Source organism: Typopeltis vanoorti, chromosome 12 (assembly GCF_054136105.1).
Source record: "Typopeltis vanoorti isolate ZY-2024b chromosome 12, IOZ_Tvanoo_1.0, whole genome shotgun sequence".
In the NCBI taxonomy this organism is placed as follows: domain Eukaryota; kingdom Metazoa; phylum Arthropoda; class Arachnida; order Uropygi; family Thelyphonidae; genus Typopeltis; species Typopeltis vanoorti.
Window position 1 is genome coordinate 22933185 of NC_143560.1, and position 17376 is coordinate 22950560.

At 37.9% G+C, this 17376-nt stretch overlaps 1 protein-coding gene across 1 annotated transcript in view; it reads right to left on the bottom strand.

Moving 5' to 3' along the window:
- The window catches only part of LOC150100631 (fibrillin-1-like), a 1594375-nt gene that overhangs the window by 23949 nt on the left and 1553050 nt on the right, over positions 1–17376 (bottom strand). The window contains exon 66 of the mRNA XM_090401848.1: positions 1850–2082. Coding sequence (XP_090257974.1) covers positions 1850–2082 — 233 coding nt within the window. The remainder of the gene's footprint in view (positions 1–1849; positions 2083–17376) is intronic.

Below are 17376 nucleotides of genomic sequence, written 5' to 3' on the forward strand. Positions count from 1 at the left end.
CCCTGGAAGTTACGAAAGGAAACTGTGAGCAAGAGGGTAAGGAGTGGTTTCTTTGTGTGGAGGGTGGCCGAGCCGTGGAATGCATTGCCTGATGGAGTGGTGGGAGCGAGAACGGTCAGTGAGTTTAAAGAGTGGTATGATAAACTTTGTGTTTCTCAGGGGGGGACCTCCCCTCGATGAGTCTTGACAGACTTTATGTCTTAGGAAGGACCTCCCTCGATGAGTCTTTTGACTCCTTGGAGGCCTGAATTTTAATAATAATAATAATAATAATAATGTGTGCCACCACAGTTTAATATGTGTTCTGATGATGCCAGGTAGAAAAACAGCAAAATATCAGCAAGTTCAACAAATAAATAAATTATTGTCTTCTTCTGGTGTTGCACTTTACTGCTGCAGAAGAGATTACTCATAAAGTGAAAAGAAAAGGAGAAGGAGGAGAATGAAACCCAAGCCTATCTGAAAGTTGTATAAGAAATATATAACCAAAGGGAATGCACTGGCAGAGAATATGTATAGTGCATTTCATGTAAATGTGGAAATCATAAATAGGTTTAGGACACAGTATGATGGATATGTTGTTGGTCAGTAATAATCTTCCATGATGACAGTTTAGCAGTTCCATGGAGGTGTAATGATAATTAGAAGAATTATAGGGGTGGCCTCTTGTGGGAATGGGTACTTGGGAGAAGGGGTAAGACATCAGGTAATGCTGAGCCCAGTAGAGTCTAGAGGGGATAATGTTGGGTATAGAAACAGTGGCATTTTTATGCTTTATATTAATGCCAGGAGTATCCTGAATAAAGGAGAGGAATTGGTGATGCTGATAGCATCAGCCTGGCCAAAGATTATTGGGATCACTGAGACATGGTTGACAGAACAGGATATAATAACAGGAATAGAAGTAGCAGGGTACAGCATGACAGATGGGCAAATGAATAGGAGTTGTCGGTTTAATGCAGCAAAATGTAAGCGCTTGAGGTTTGGGACACATTGATGGGATGCTGCATACTCTTTTGGAGGAGCTATACTGGAGGAAGTGGGAAGAGACAAGAGATCTGGGGGTTGATGATTGATAGAAACCTGAAATTCAGGGGACATATTGCAAAGGTGGTGAAGGTTAAACAGAGGATTGCTGCAATACTGAGAAGGACGCTGACCTGCAGAGATAGAAGAGTTATCGTTCCATTGTATAAGACCCTGATCAGACTACACTTAGACTACTGTTCTCAGATTTGGTCCCCAGTATTTGAAGGGGTTAAATTAACTGTGGAAAGGGTACAAAGGAAGATAACAAAGATGGTTTTCAGGACTGTACAATGTTAGTTATGAGGATCGGCTGAGGGAATGTGGACTGCAAAGTTTGGTGGATAGAAGAAGGAGAGGTGATATGATTGAGACTTTTAAACTGTTGACACTGGGGAGTTCTTTCGCTTGTTGAACAGTGGGAAGGAGTGATGACAAGGGGCCATCCCTGGAAGTTATGAAAGGAAACTGTGAGCAAGAAGGTGAGGAGTGGTTTCTTTGCATGGAGGGAGGTCCTTCCTAAGAAGGACCTCCGGCGAAGAGTCTTTTGACTCCTTCGAGGCCTGAATAATAATAATAAGAAGAAGAACAAGAAGAATTACCAAACCAGCAACCAGTCAGATCCAGTAAGAATAAATACATAAAACAGTGAATAAAAAATTTAAAAAAAAACTTCATATTTGACAATAAAATCTCTGAAAAAGAGATTTTTCAGAGATTTTAGTTGAATATTTTATCAATTTTTTTTTTTAAATAAAACTGAACACATTTTTATTTATGTTCTAAATGAAAATTACAAATTAAAAGTTTAATTTTTACCTACCTTTTTATAAGTTCAAAGATATTGTTTTTGTTTCCTTTTACAATCCCAAATAATTCTTTGTTTAAATATGTGACAGCAGGTTGAATTTTGAGTAGTTCAGTTTCTGTCTGCATGGCAGATATAGGGATTTCTAATGAAATGCTATAATTTGTAGCAAATGTTTTATTTTTTATCCCACTTATTGGATGTGACTTATGAACAGAATGAGAAAAATGATTACTGATGACATTCTGCTGTAGAGGAAAAATTTAATCAATCAAACAGTAATATTGCAGTGTAAATTGTAAATAACATTCTTTACAAATTAATATTGATCTAGTGTATGTCAAATATTATTTGACTAAATATTGATCTATAAATCTATAGTTCTATAAATAAATAGAATAAGTAACATGTGAGTGATTTCAAAACGACATGAGTGATTTCTGCCTATTTTTATGAAGAAACAATTAGTGATAAGAAAATGCAACATGCAGAAATTGAAAAAGAAACTCCGAATTTCAGATTACTCAAGATTATTATCTTTCAGCAAGATGGAGCACTGCCACACATCCATCACAAAGTCATGTCCCTTTTGAACATCCAACTTCCTGGCAGATGGATAGGCCAAATGTCTACATGCTCTACATTTTTTACTCGGGGGGGGGGTGTAAAGGACAAAGTTTATGTGCTACCTTTGCTACAACACTTGGTGTGAGGGATCGTATTTACACAGCTTTAGAAATGACTGATCATCAAATGTTGGTTTCTGTGTGGCAAGAAGTCACAGATTGTTTTGATATGGTGCACACACATCAAAACATGCTTTATAAAAGTTCAAAGTTCACATTGGAATTTTATAAAGCAGGTCCAAAAACTGTTTTGGTTACTATTTCAACTAATTCAAGTTTCACACTGTTGTGTTCAATACTTTTGTTCAATAAATGTTTCTAATTGCTCATGTCAATTTGACTCACCCTGTATTATAAGAAAACAAATTTAGAGTATAATATATCTAAAATACACAGATCTGTCAAAAGAGAGAAAACATGAAGAGTTCATAGTACAAGTATGAAGTCATCTCACAGCATTTTAGTAATTATTAATGAAGAAAGTATCTCAAAAGGTTTACCACCAGAAACCATTAAAAAAAAAAAAAAACAGGGTAATAAATATCCAATTATTTTATAGCTAACTAAACAAATAATATTTGCATGATTGTTGCAGTATCATGCTTAACTTATACCAATCTCTGTATTTTCATTAGTTCCTGACCACTTTTAAAACTTAAAGTTTCAAAAGTGATTATCATGATTTAATTTAATTTCATTATTATTATTATTACTCCAAGACCTCATGGAATCAAAGACTCATCTGGGAGGTCCTTTTATCACACACACACACAGCTCATCATACCGTGTCTTAAACACACTCAAACTCCTTGCAGACTCTATATTCTAAGGCAAGGCATTCAAATCATTTACAACTCTACACGAAAAAAACCTGCTTCTCACTCCCCTACTTGCACCCTTTTTATACAGTTTCCAGGGATGACCTCTGGTTCTCCCCCGATCTCCCACTATTTTCTGTAGAACTTCTCCAGCATTGATCCTATAACAACCCCTTAATAACGTGTAGGTCTCTATCATATCTCTCCTCTTCCTCCTATCTCCAGACTCTGCAAATTACATCTTCTCAATCTTTCCTCATAATCGACATGCCAGAGGTTAAAAATTACCTTAGTCAGTCGCCTTTGGACCCTTCCCAACATCTCTTCGTCCATCTGAAAACCAGGTGACCAAATATGGGCACAATAGTCCATGTGGCCTAATCAAAGCCTTATACAATGGAACAAGAATCTCCCTACTTCTACAAGTCAGTGTCCTCCGCATCATTCCCAGAAGCCTTTGTGTTGTCTTCACAATTTTGGCTATGTGTCCCCTAAATTTCAGATCCGTATCCACTATCACACCCAGATCTATTAATTTCCTCCACCTCCAACAATATATCCTCACCAAGCATAAATTCTGCATCCCATCTTTGTTTTCCAAATTTTAAAACCTTACAATTTGCAACATTGAATTCACATCCCCATTTCCGTGCCCAATCACTCAATTTATTCAAGTCTTCTTGTAAGGCCACAACATTTTCTCTACTCTTCATGGTTTGTCCCAACTTTGCATCATCTGCAAACAACTGAATATCTCTCTTCAAATCTTCACCAATATCATTAATATACAAGTTAAACAGTAATGGTCCTAAAACAGGCCACTCCACTAGTGACTTTCCTTTTCCTGGATATCACTCCCCCATACATAACTTGTTGATACCTATCAGATAGCCAATCTCCAATCCAATGCACTAATCTAATATCCAACCCCATCTGCTCTAGTTTGACTTCAACTTATCATGAGGTACTCTATCAAAAGCCTTTGCGAAATCCAAGTAATTACTGTGTATCCTTTTCCTCTGTCCGAGGAAGCAGTCACTTAATTGTAATAAGTAAGTAGATTACTAAAACATGACCTCCCTTTAGCAAATCCATGCTGTCCATCAAAGATAATACCATTGTCGTCAACCCAACTCTGGATCCTAGTTCTCACAAGCTTCTCCAATAACTTAACCACAACACCTGACACACAGATAGGTCTATAGTTTGATGCTTGAGTTCAATCACCTCCTTCATGAAGTGGCACAATCTTGCCCTCCTTCCACTCATTGGGAACTTGATCGAGTGCAAGACTCGTATCAAAAAAATATGTCAAGGCAGGTGTCAACTCCCTGGCACATTCCTTCAGAATACGCGGTGATATATTATCAAGTCCCACAGCCTTATTAACATCTAGTTTGCTCAACTCCCCATACACCTCTTGCTCACTTACAGTCAGTCTCTCCTCCCCATCATCATCAACTGCTCTCAATCTCTCCATGCAATCACATTCACAAGATTGAAAGACCTTTATGAACTGCTCATTAAGTATCTCTACCGCACATTCTGCAACAGCTGTCTTTATACCATTTTCTCCAATCAATGCCATCCTTCCATAATCATTCTTTCTTTTGCTGGCTAGATATCAAAAGAACACCTTAGGATTCTTTTTGGCTTCATTAGCTAACTGCTGTTCATTTCTCACTTTAGCTACCCTCACCAACCAAGTCACCAGCCTTGCCTGGTCTATAAAGAATTTTCGACGAGGATGGGATATTGCATGTTAGGCACAATTGCCTGTTATGGCCAAGTAACTTAGCTTCTTTGAAACCTGATTAATATTCTGTGCAGTTAAACCTATCTGCATAGCATATTATGGCTGTAAGTTGCATGTTTTGTGAGATGAAAAACTCTGCCACCTCCATATGAGACAGGCTTACTCATCTTCAATTGAAAAGCCCATATAAAGGCTCATTGTATCCCAGATAAGATATGAATCCAAGCCTTTTCAGCCAAAGGACTGTCAAGACCAATGGAGCTCTGAATGCGGTATGGAGGAGACACCTTTAGAGAGAGAGAGCCCAAGAACATATTACAGAGCCCCTTTTCTCTCCCCTCTCCCAAGCCACACCAACACATCATACCTCTTTTTGAGTATATTCATTGAGAAAATCCATGAAAAAACATAGATCACACATTTGTTGACTACACCCTTACTAAGCTTCCAGGGATGACTCTTCTCTTCTGTACCTGTTTAAAATTATTTTATATCTTGGTTACCTACCTGTGAACATTCCTCACTGTCTCTGCATCCCAACAGACTCAGGCAACCAATATCTGAGCACAACAGTTTAGGTGCAGTCTTATCAAAGCCTTATAAATGAGAAAAGAATGTTTTCTTTATTCCTACATGTTAATATACTGTCTTCAAATGTTATTGGCATGCAATTTGACATCCCCAATTTCATCAATATTATTATTATGTGCACACTCTCTATGGAGTTCAGCAGCTATGTCGTGGGAGGTTCAACCAATTAGCAACATATTTATCCTATTAAAGCTTAAAATCCTTAACACTCCCTGCATTCATAAAATGTTCTGCTAATATACAAGATGAGAAACAGTAACCCAAGGGAATGGCTGATAGACAAATATCTGTCTCAAACATTCTCCAAGTGATAGCAAAAGTCTATTCTGCATTCCTATGCATTATAAAATTTTAGAGGAATATATACATCAATAAGGTTTTTGGGGCTAGAAATTCATCTACAATTGCTACATGCTTAGGTGGACAATCTGCACTTCTGTATATAAGTCATCAAAATTCTCAGAGAATTTCTGCAATAAAATATTAGGCTTTACACCTACAGTAAAAGACAAAATGTTTGCATTTGGAAAACCAAGACATTTTGAAGAAGTACAATAATCTATAGTTTATCCAGCCCTTCAGCTTTCAGAACAGTGAGCTTAATAATTGAAGGGTCAGAATTTATTATTATTATTAACATCTGACTTACATGGAGTCAGAGACCCATTGTGGGAGGTACACACTAGTGCACACAATGCTCATCCAACCATGCTTTAAACTGATTCAATGTGTCTACATTCACAACACGCTCAGGCAATGCATTCCACTCACCAACCACTCTCCATGCAAAGAACTTTGTCCTCACCCCACTTCTCACGGCCTCCTTATACAGTTTCCAATGATTGCCTCTTGTTCTATCCCCCTCTCGTATTCTATGAAAAATCTCTTCCATGTCAACCTGATAACAACCCCTGACTAACTTATTTGTCTCAATCATATCCCCCCCCCCTCTTGCTCCTATTCACGAGGCTCTGCAACTTACATTGTCCTTGTACTCCACATTCCAAAGACCACTGACCACCTTTGTGAATCTTCTCTGTACCTTCCAACATATCCTCATCACCATGAAAACCCAGTGACCAAATCTATGCACAATAATCCATATGAGGCCTGATCAAGACGTTATACACTGACATAACTTCTGTATTTCTGCATGACAGGGTCTTCCACAGCATTGCCATTATCCAATATGACGTCTTCACAACTTATGCAATGTGGAACCTGAATTTCAGGTCCCTGTCCACCATCACTCCTAGATCTCTCATCTCCTCTACTTCCTTTAAAGTTTCCCCACCAAGTGTATACTTTGCATCCCATCGTTGCTTACCAAATCTCAAAACCTTACACTTTGGAACCAATGTTCCAAAGTGTAAGGAAATGGGCAGGTAAATAGAACGTCAGTTCTATTTACCTTCCCATTCATGCAATCTCTTCAAGTCCTCTTGTAAGGCCATAACATCCACTTGACTCATTGCTTTTCCTAGTTTTGCATCATCTGCAAACAGCTGCATATCACTAGTTCAATATCATTAACATACAAACTGAACAACAATAATGGTCCCAAAAAACTGATCCCCCTGCAGTACACCACTAGTGACCTTTCTCGTTCAGGATACTGCACCCCCCCCCCCCCCATATACAACTTTCTGATACCTATATGACAGTCAGATAGGTATTAGAAAGTGGATCAACTGATCCAACTCAGAAGTCTGTTATCCAATCCCATTTGTTTCAATTTATTTAAGAGCGTATTGTATGACAGTCTATCAAAAGACTTTGCAAAATCCAAGTAGACCACTGTATATTCATTTCTGCTGTCCAAGGTATTTGTCACCTTGCTATAGTATATAAGTAAGTTAGTAAAACATGATCTTCCCCTTAACAAACCCATGCTGATAATCACAGAGAATACTGCTGTTATCAATCCATTTCTGTATCCTACCTCTCACCAATTTCTCTAGTACCTTCAATGCAACTCCAGATATGCAGACCAGTCTATAATTTGAAGCTACAACCTTATCAACACCTTTATGCAGTGGAACAATAATTGAAGTACAATTACAATGTGCTCTATCATGAGTTGATATGCAAAGGTCAATTAATTGAAGGATTGAATTTTTTCAAGGTCAGATAAATGTATATTAATAGAGATAAATGTAGATTAATGTAGATGAATTCAGTTCTTGTTAGCATGAGTCTTGAAAATACAGCTGTCTGCAGATTATTATTATTATATTATAAGGACAACACAATGGAGTCCATAGTCTCATTGAGGGAGACTAAACATTATGCCTAGCACAATACAATATTCGTGGAATATCTATCATACCTTGCTTTGTGCTTATTCACAGTCATGACATGCACAACATTCTGGCAACCTATTCCACTCATTAACCATTATCAAAGCAAAAAATCTTGTCTTCAATCCTTTTTAACCACACTGTTGATTAATTTTCAAGGATGATCCCTAGTTCTCCTGCCACCAGACCTATTTCGAAAAATTTCTTGTGTTATTATTCCTTTAAAACTTTTCAGTAATTTGTAGGTCTCAATGACATCATCCTTTTTCACATCTCAAGCACTTTCTGTAACCCACAAATCTTCAGACCTGCCACCATCTTGGTCACTCAGCTCTGGATCCTCTCCACATCCTTCTCATCTCCAAGAAACCCAGGTGACCAGATCTATGCACAATATAATAAGTTTAGTTTAATCCTTTATCCAAGTGTTAGCAAACAAAGTTTGCACCTGAAAGTATCTTCAGGACTGGGGTAAGGTAGTGCAACACCAGGCAACTCGTTGCAAAGGTGGAGAAAGTTCTCATCACTCCTATCTCAGTATCTCCCATAATGCAAAGCACATCTCCTTGCGGATATGTGTAATGCTATGCATTAAGGCAAGGGCCACTACCCATACTGGTTTCGACCTTTATTGAGGTCTCATCAGTGGGAGCCAGGCGCCTATAGGTTAGGATGACCTCTCATTGCTTCTGCCTTTGTATCTCCACTACTGGGCCTGGTTGCATTATGGGAGATACTGAGATAGGGGTGATGAGAGCTTTCTCCACCTTTGCAACGAGTTTCCTGGTGTTGCACTACCTTACCCCAATCCTGAAGATACTTTCAGGCACAGACTTTGTTTGCTCACACTTGGATAAAGGATTAAACTAAACTTATTATAGTCTAACCAAGTGAAAAATAAACTCTCTACAATAGTCAAGATGGGGGATGGCCTTATTAAGGCCTAAACAGGTACTTATATAAATAGGTTCATATACCTACTTGTCAGGGTGTTCTTCTTCAATAATTAAGTAATTGATGAGCTGTTTTAGCCACTTTTGCAATATGGCCTCTAAACTTCAACTCCCTATAAATTAACACCCCCCAAATCCCTGGTTTCAAGTTCCTGGAGTACAGTTCCATCAGTATGGTACACAGCCAGTAATATTTCACCTCAAAATCCATAACCTTACACTGCTATATTAAACTGACATCTGTTCTCCTTTATTCATACTGCCAGTCTATTTAAATCATAATGCAAAATTTTAATATCATCTTGATTGATTATTGCTCTACTCAGTTTTACATCATCAGTAAATAAATAACCAAAGATTGGTTACAGACAAATCTGCTGATGCAATTACAACATTTAGCACTCTCAAAACCCTGGTACCTTTTATCACATGCTGCCTCATGGTAACTGCATAACTTCCATTTTCTTCTTCCCATGTGTGCTTGCTTCCTTTCAATTTATGTTTCCATAGTTGAAATCCCCCATAATAATTACTCGTCCACAACTCACAGAACTTATTTGCTGATGCATCATCCTTCACATTCCCTTGTCATGTATACCCTCAACAGGATGAAATATACAGTAACCAACTGTATATTTCATCCTGTTGTCCTCTATCTCACATCCGACAGTCTTGAATGCACTATATTCACTTACCTCCAGCTGAATTCCTACTCTTTTTTTTTTTTTTGGCTGTAGTTTATCAGAGTTCAATCCTAATAATAATAATCTGTCAAAAATCCTAAACTGTTAAACATAACCATTCCCCCCCCCCGTTCTTTTTTATTACCTTACTAATATGCTTACTGCTGTATCCTAATAGAGGTTCCCCCTCTAATGATCAGCACAGACCTGACATAATAGCATGTTTTGTTTATTCCAATTTATGAGCCAGTCTTCATAGATTGGCTCATGCATAATCACATGCATATATGAAAATACAGGTATCCCTCGATTAATGTGGTTAATTAATCCCTCGATGTCACTGTGTATATCAAAATCGCGTTAATCAAATCTAATGATCAATGGTAAAAAGTACAATTCGTCCCTGATCGATTACTGTACTAATAGTTCGTTTTATATGGTACTCTTTTAGGAAAGATAAAAAATGAATGCAAAGTAAATGTTTAATAAATACTTGTACCTACATTAGTTACTGCAATTTTTTTTAATCAAAAGAAGTTATAAAGAGTCGTTTGAACAGTTTTAGTTTTTTTTTTCTTATCAGCATAAATTCTATGATAACAAGCAAAATGACTCTCCAGACCTTGGCAAACAAGCATTCTTCAATAACAGCTGGATCTATATCCATTGCTTGCTGCTTAAGCGATTCTAAACTGCGAAATATTCCATCCAGTTCTTTGACTGTTATTTCCTTTGGAATCTCATCTTCACATTCCATTTGTTCATTGTCTTCATATATGTGTTGTTCAATTTCAAGAAGATCGTGGTCACTGAAATCTTTTGAATTTGAATCTAATAATTCTTTAACATCGCTCATCTTCTCTTCTGGATAGATGTCTGGTCCATTTCCATTTTAGTCGCTTGTGGTGAAGAATGATGTCAGTGATATGAGTCTGGTTCTTATCCAGGTGTTTCATTTCTTATCTTTTAATGTGATGCCTAGCATCAATCTCTCCATTTTTATTTGAGTTGTTGCTAGTTTATTTGTCAGTGCTTTTGTTAGAGACCAAGTTTCACTACAATATCTGATGACTGGCAGTATACACTGGTTAAATGTCTTCCTTTTTAAACAGAGTGGGACATCACTGTTTTGAAAAATGATTTTCAATTTTCTGAATGCACTCCAGGCAAGTCAAACTCTTCCATTTATTTCCTTTTGGAGTCCTCAGTTTACATCAATGATATGACCTAAGCATGCATATGAAGAGACTCTTTCGAAGAAATGTTTTTTGGTGTTACAAAATGATTAAGCATGGTTTTAGGTTTTTCTCTGTTTATTTTTAGACAGACTTTTCTGATTCCATGATATAGATCATGTCACTAACTTACTAAATCTATGCCTAGAAGAAAGGAAGATACAAGGGTGGTCTGAAAAGTTCTTGGCCTAATGATGAAAAAACAAATTTATAATTTCAAAATTATTTTTATTTTTCAACATAATCTCCCTTAAGACTAACACATTTATTCCAGTGATGCTCCAGTGCCATTATCCCATCCCTGTAGTGGTTCTCAGCAAGCTCTTCAAAATACCCCTCTATAGCTGCAATCACCTCTTGATATGAAGAAAAACACTGACCAGCAAGGAAGAGTTTTAGTTTTGGAAGAGATAGAAGTCAGAGGGAGCCAAATCTGGGGAATAGGGTGGATGTTCCAACAATTCATAGTGCAGATCCCTTAATTTTCCCATTGCCAAAACATCTTTGTGGGGAGGTGCATTGTCCTGATGAAAGATGATTTTTTTCTTCTGCACACCAGGTCTTTTCTCATGAATTTTTTCATCTGTATGGTTAAAAGATCGGAATAATATTCCCTGGTTATTATTTTACCCTTTTCAAGATAATTAATAAACAAAATACCTTTAGCATTCCAAAACACCAATGCCATGACCTTTCCTGCTGATGGAACCGATTTTGTCTTCTTTGGCACTGAACAACTGGCTTCTGTCCACTGTTTTGACTGCTGTTTGGATTCTGGTGTGTGTAATGGTGAATCCAAGTCTCATCCATAGTAATAAATCATAACACAAAATCAGTTTATTCTTGTTAAAATGCTCCAAGAACTGTTCAGAGATTTTCTGTGATCTGCTGTGAGCAAGCATGGCACCCATCTTGCACAAAGCTTTTTCATTTGCAATTCTTCATGCAAAATATATCCTACACGTTCTTTTGAAATGTCTACAGTCTCAGCAATTTCACGCACTTTGACTGGCCGGTCATCCAATATCATATCGTGTACTTGATCAATGATTTCTGGTATTGTTACACTTTTTGGATGTCCTTCACTTGGATCATCTTCAAGGCTGGTATGGCCACATTTAAACTAGGCAGCCCATTTCTTAATTTGCGAAAATGAAGAAGAAACGTGCCCATAAACTTTTATGAACTTCGATTGAATTTCTTTTGCCGTTAAACCTTCTTTTACAAAAAATTTTATAACCGCACGATACTTAATTTTATCCATTTCAAGAGATACGGACAACACTTTTGCTTCAGACAGCTGTATAAAACATACTACTTGATAGAATGACTTGCAATTTTACATGGATGCTTATCACAGATGTACCAACTTATAAAAAAAAATCTTGCCGATAGTGTTGACATCTATGGTCGAGGCTGAGAACTTTTCAGACCACCCTCATACCAGAAAATTGGAAAAATGTTACTCTGATAGTGTTATTTAAAAAAGGAGACAAAGAAGAAGTAAAGAACTTACTATTCTCTCTAATCTGTACAAAATTCTCAAAAAAGTAATAACAAACAGGTTAACTCCTCTTCTAGACTCAAATCAACAAGCAGAACAAGCAGGATTCCATAAAGGCTTTAACACAATTGATGATATTAATGCAGTAAAACAAATCATAGAAAAAGCAGGAGAAAACCAATTGCCTCTCTGTTTAGCTTTTATTGATTATGAAAGAAGCATGTGATTCCATCAAAACTAATGCAATAATTAAAGCACTCCAGAATCAGAGAGTTCCTGGAGAATATATATATAGACCTCCTCCAGGAAATATACCACACTGCAACAGCAACAACACAACTTCACACGAGTAGCAATAAAATATCAATTGAAAAAGGTGTCCAACAAGGAGACGTTCTATCACCCAAAATCTTTACAGCAGTCCTTCAAGAAATATTTAATAATATAAACTGGCCAAACCTTGGTATAAAAATTAATAACAGAAACTTAACACACCTAAGATATGCAGATGATATCATCTGCATATGATTATACCATTTACTTTAACAAAATTTGATATTTTAATGTCTATATATCTTCTTTATATGAAAAAGTCACATCCAAGGTATTTGAAAGTATTTACTTGTATTAATATTTTATTATCTATCACTATTTTACTTCTTATTGGGTTCTCCTTTGAAAGCCATTATTTTTGTCTTTATTTTTGATATACTCATATTATATTGTTCTGAAACATCATTAATTTTGTCTTTTGATATACCTCCCCACCCCCAATTCACAGTGTGCCAATACATATATGCAATATGTCCCCAGTCATCTATGTAATTCACTAATTTCTTATCTATCCCCATCTGATCCAATTTAATTGTCAGCTAGGGAGAAGGGAGAAGTATACATCACTGTACATTCTTCTTCTTTGTCCAATGAATTTGTCACTTTATTGTAGAACATAAGCAGATTGCTAAAACATGGCTTCCTTCTAACAAACTCATGCTGATTATCACAGAGCATATTATTATTATTATTTATTATTATTCAGGCCTCCATGGAGTCAAAAGACACATCATGAGAGGCCCTTCCTAGGAAACACAAAGTCTATCAAGACACATCATGGGAGGTCCTTCCTAGGAAACACAAAGTCTATTATACCACTCCTTAAACTCATTGATCTCGTTCTCACCACTCTATCAGGCAATGCATTCCATGGTTCAACCACCCTCCATGCAAAGAAACCATTCCTCACCCTCTTGCTCACAGTTTCCTTTCGTAACTTCCAGGGATGGCCCCTTGCCATCACTCCTTCCCGCTGTTCAACCAAGTGAAAGAACTCCCCAGTGTCAACCGTGTAAACACCTCTCAACAGTTTAAAAGTCTCAATCATATCACCTCTCCTTCTTCTATCCACCAAATTCTGCAGTCTACATTTTCTCAGCCAATCCTCATGACTAACATTGTACAGTCCTGAAACCATCTTTGTTATCGGCCTTTGTACCCTTTCCACAGCTAATTTATCCCCTTCAAATCCTGGGAACCAAATCTGAGAACAATAGCCCAAGTGTGGTCTGATCAGGGTCTTATACAATGGAATGATAAGTCTTCTAGCTCTGCAGGTCAGCATTCTTCTCAGTATTGCAGCAATCCTCTGTGTTACCTTCACCACCTTTGCAATATGTCCCCTGAATTTCAGGTTTCTATCAATCACCAACCCCCAGATCTCTTGTCCCCCCCACTTCCTCCAGTATAGCTCCTCCAATAGAGTATGCAGCATCCCATCGATGTGTCCCAAACCTCAAGAGCTTACATTTTGCTGCATTAAACCAACAACTCCTATTCATTTACCCATCTGTCAAGCTTATTCAAATCCTCTTGCAGGGCTATCACATCTGCACTATTACTAATAAACCTTACCAGCTTCACATCATCTGCAAACAACTGAATATCCCCTTGTAATCCACTGACAATGTCATTAATATAAAGGTTAAACAATATAGGTCCCAGTACTGAGTCCTGTGGGACCCCACTTGTAACTTTCTGCCTCCTTGAAACTGCCCCACCATACACAACTCTCTGATACTTATTGGACAGTCAATCTTGAATCCCAGTTGCGAATCTGAGCCTGCCCAATCTCTCCAACACCTTAACCACAATTGCAAACACAAAGACTAGTCTATAATTTGTAGCTCCAGTCTTATTATCCCCTTTTGAAGTGGTACAATTTTATTCTCTTTCCACTCCTATGAGATTTGTCCTGTTGCAAGATTCTTGTTAAATCAAACAAGTATGCCAAGAATGCTGTTCACTTGAGCAATCCATTAAGACAGTTGTGATGTTTGTCATCTTATTGCCTTATTAACATAATGTTTACTCAATTCCTCATATACCTCCTGTTACTCACCTTTAGTCCCCTCTTCACTATACCATATAAACTAAAGTCCCTAATGACATCACGTTTATGAGGGTGAAATATCCTGACACTGAATATCTCAACTATATCCTCTGCAGTTATCAGTTTACAGTTTTCATTCACTGACGTCATCCACCCATAATCATTCTTTCTCTCTTTCACTTACCACATGTCACAAGAACTTTCTAGGATTTCTGTGTCCCAACTGGCTAATGTCATTCTCATACTGCAATTTTGCTGTTCTAACCAACTAATTCATCGTCTTGGCCTGGTCTTTGTACTACTTATGCAACTGATTATGATGCTCTATCTTGTACTGCATCCATAAAGTCTTCTTTTTACAGATCCAAGTTATTCAAGAAATATAAGTTCCAAAGAGATGGATAGTAGGGTGGTTGATGGAGAGATATCAGAGAGCAGTTTATTCAGGAGTAGAGTCCAAAAGAAGGCCTGTGACTAGTGGTGGTGTGCGCTGCAGGGTTCTGTTGTTGGACCACTGTTATTTAATTTGTTCATTAATGATATTGGAAAGGATCTGAGAGGAACTGTTCATTTATTTGCCAATGATGCAAAGTTGGGTAGAGCAATAGTAAATGCACATGATGTCAAAATTTTGCAGGATGATTTGAATAGATTGGTAGACTAGGCTAAGATGAATGGATGTCAGTTTAATGTGGCAAAGCGTAAGGTTATGCATTTTGGGTGAAAAGATTAGCAGCAGTATACCATATTGGTAGAACTGTATTCCAGGAAATTGACAAAGCCAGAGAATTGTGAGTGTTGGTGGATAGTTGGTGGAGTTGAAGTTTAGGGAGCACATAGCAAAAGTGGCTAAATCAGCTCATCAGATCACTTGGTTACTGAAGAATAGTTTGATGAGCAGAGACAAGCAGGTTATTGTTCCTCTAAATCGAGCCTTGATAAGACCCCCATCTTGACTATTGTGCCCAGATCTGGGTGCCAGGGTTTCTTCTTGATGGGGAGGAGGTAGAGAGGATCCAGAAGTAAGTGACCAAGATGGTAGCTGGTCTATGAAATGAACCTTACGAGAACAGGTTGAAGATCTGTGGGTTAAAGAAATTGGTTGATAGGCAGAAAAGGGGTGATATGATTGAGACATTCAATACTGAGGGGTTTTTACAAGAATAATTTGACTCCATGGGATCTGGTTTAATAATAATAATAATTAAATATCACTAATGCAAAAACTAGTTAAGAAATATTTGTTAGCATCAGTGGCAAACTGTATATCTATAGCGAGAATGATTGAGAAAGATAAATAAATCTGTGCAAAAAAGATGGAAAATCCAACAGAACTAAAGAGAGGTAGAGAGTAGATGCATGAGGAATATAGGGCTCAGGTGAAGCTCAGTGCTTTTTTTCCCATTTGATTCTGTTCAAGATATCCAAGGCACAATCAGCGAGACCGGAATGACCATAGTTGTGGCAGTGGATGTGTTTCTAGATATTGCCAGAGAGTTTGGAATCTCACATAGTGTTGTATCCAGGCACTGGGTAGCATTTCAAACCAATGTAATGTGTTCCAGATGTTTGCTAAGAGGTTGCTCTTGCTCTACCACAGAGTATGGAGACAGATTTTTTGGTTATAACAGCAAAATGTAATTGATACACCACAGCAGGTCAGTTTGCAAGTCAGTTCCATTCAAGCACAGATACACAGATATCTCGGTAAACTGTGGCATGATATATGCAAAACGTCAGCTTATATTAGGCCTGGATTCAGAAATGGGTTGACAGTGAATATCTACTTTGCAATGAACAACATGGGTTTATTAAGGGAAGGTCATGTTTTAGCAATTTGCTCACATTCTATAACAGTGTTACCATTGAACTAGACAAGGGGAATGGATACACCATGATACTTTTGGATTTTGCTAAGGCTTTTGACAAAATACAGCATGGCAGACTGCTGCATAAATTGGAGAAAATGGGTTGGTTATACAATATTAGCATGGATAAGAGGATGGCTGACTGACAGATATCAAAAAGTGGTATATGGGGGATCTGAGTCTGTAAGGTTTAAAAACCCAAGGTTTGGGAATCTGAAGCGTTGTTGTCTTGGCTTGCACATCCCCTGAGACACTTCACAAGTGCGGCAGTAAGCGGCCTCCTAGGGGCGATTCCTGGACACCTTCGGGTGACTGACTGGCATGCTACGCTATTCCTCCCTTCCAGGGTTAGCAGCCCTGGCAGGTAAATTTTTTGGAGGTGATCCTGCCACCTGTCCCAACGGCATCCTCAGAAAGAAAGTTAAAAGAAAGCGCTGCAAAGACTGTCATCAACCCATTTATTCAAGTTCTCATCATGCTTGTTCTGGCGGTCAAGGAGTTCCCAATCTCAGACACTTCGTATGTCAGGTCTGCGATCATGCATTCTCTACTGCAGTTGGCCTTGGCATGCATTGCACCTCGAAACATCCAGCCGAAACCAATGCTGCAATAAGAACAGAGTGTGTCAAAGCACATTGGACTGCCGAAGAAGAAAAGATCCTCGCCACTTGTGAGATTGAGTTGACGGCTCGAGGGATAAAGAAAATCAATGAGGCTTTATTTAAGGCGTTCCCATTATGATCCTTGGATGCCATCAAGTGTCACAGACGCCACAGGTAGGGACAGGTAATATCTCTGTATCTCCTGTCCCTGCCTCTCCAT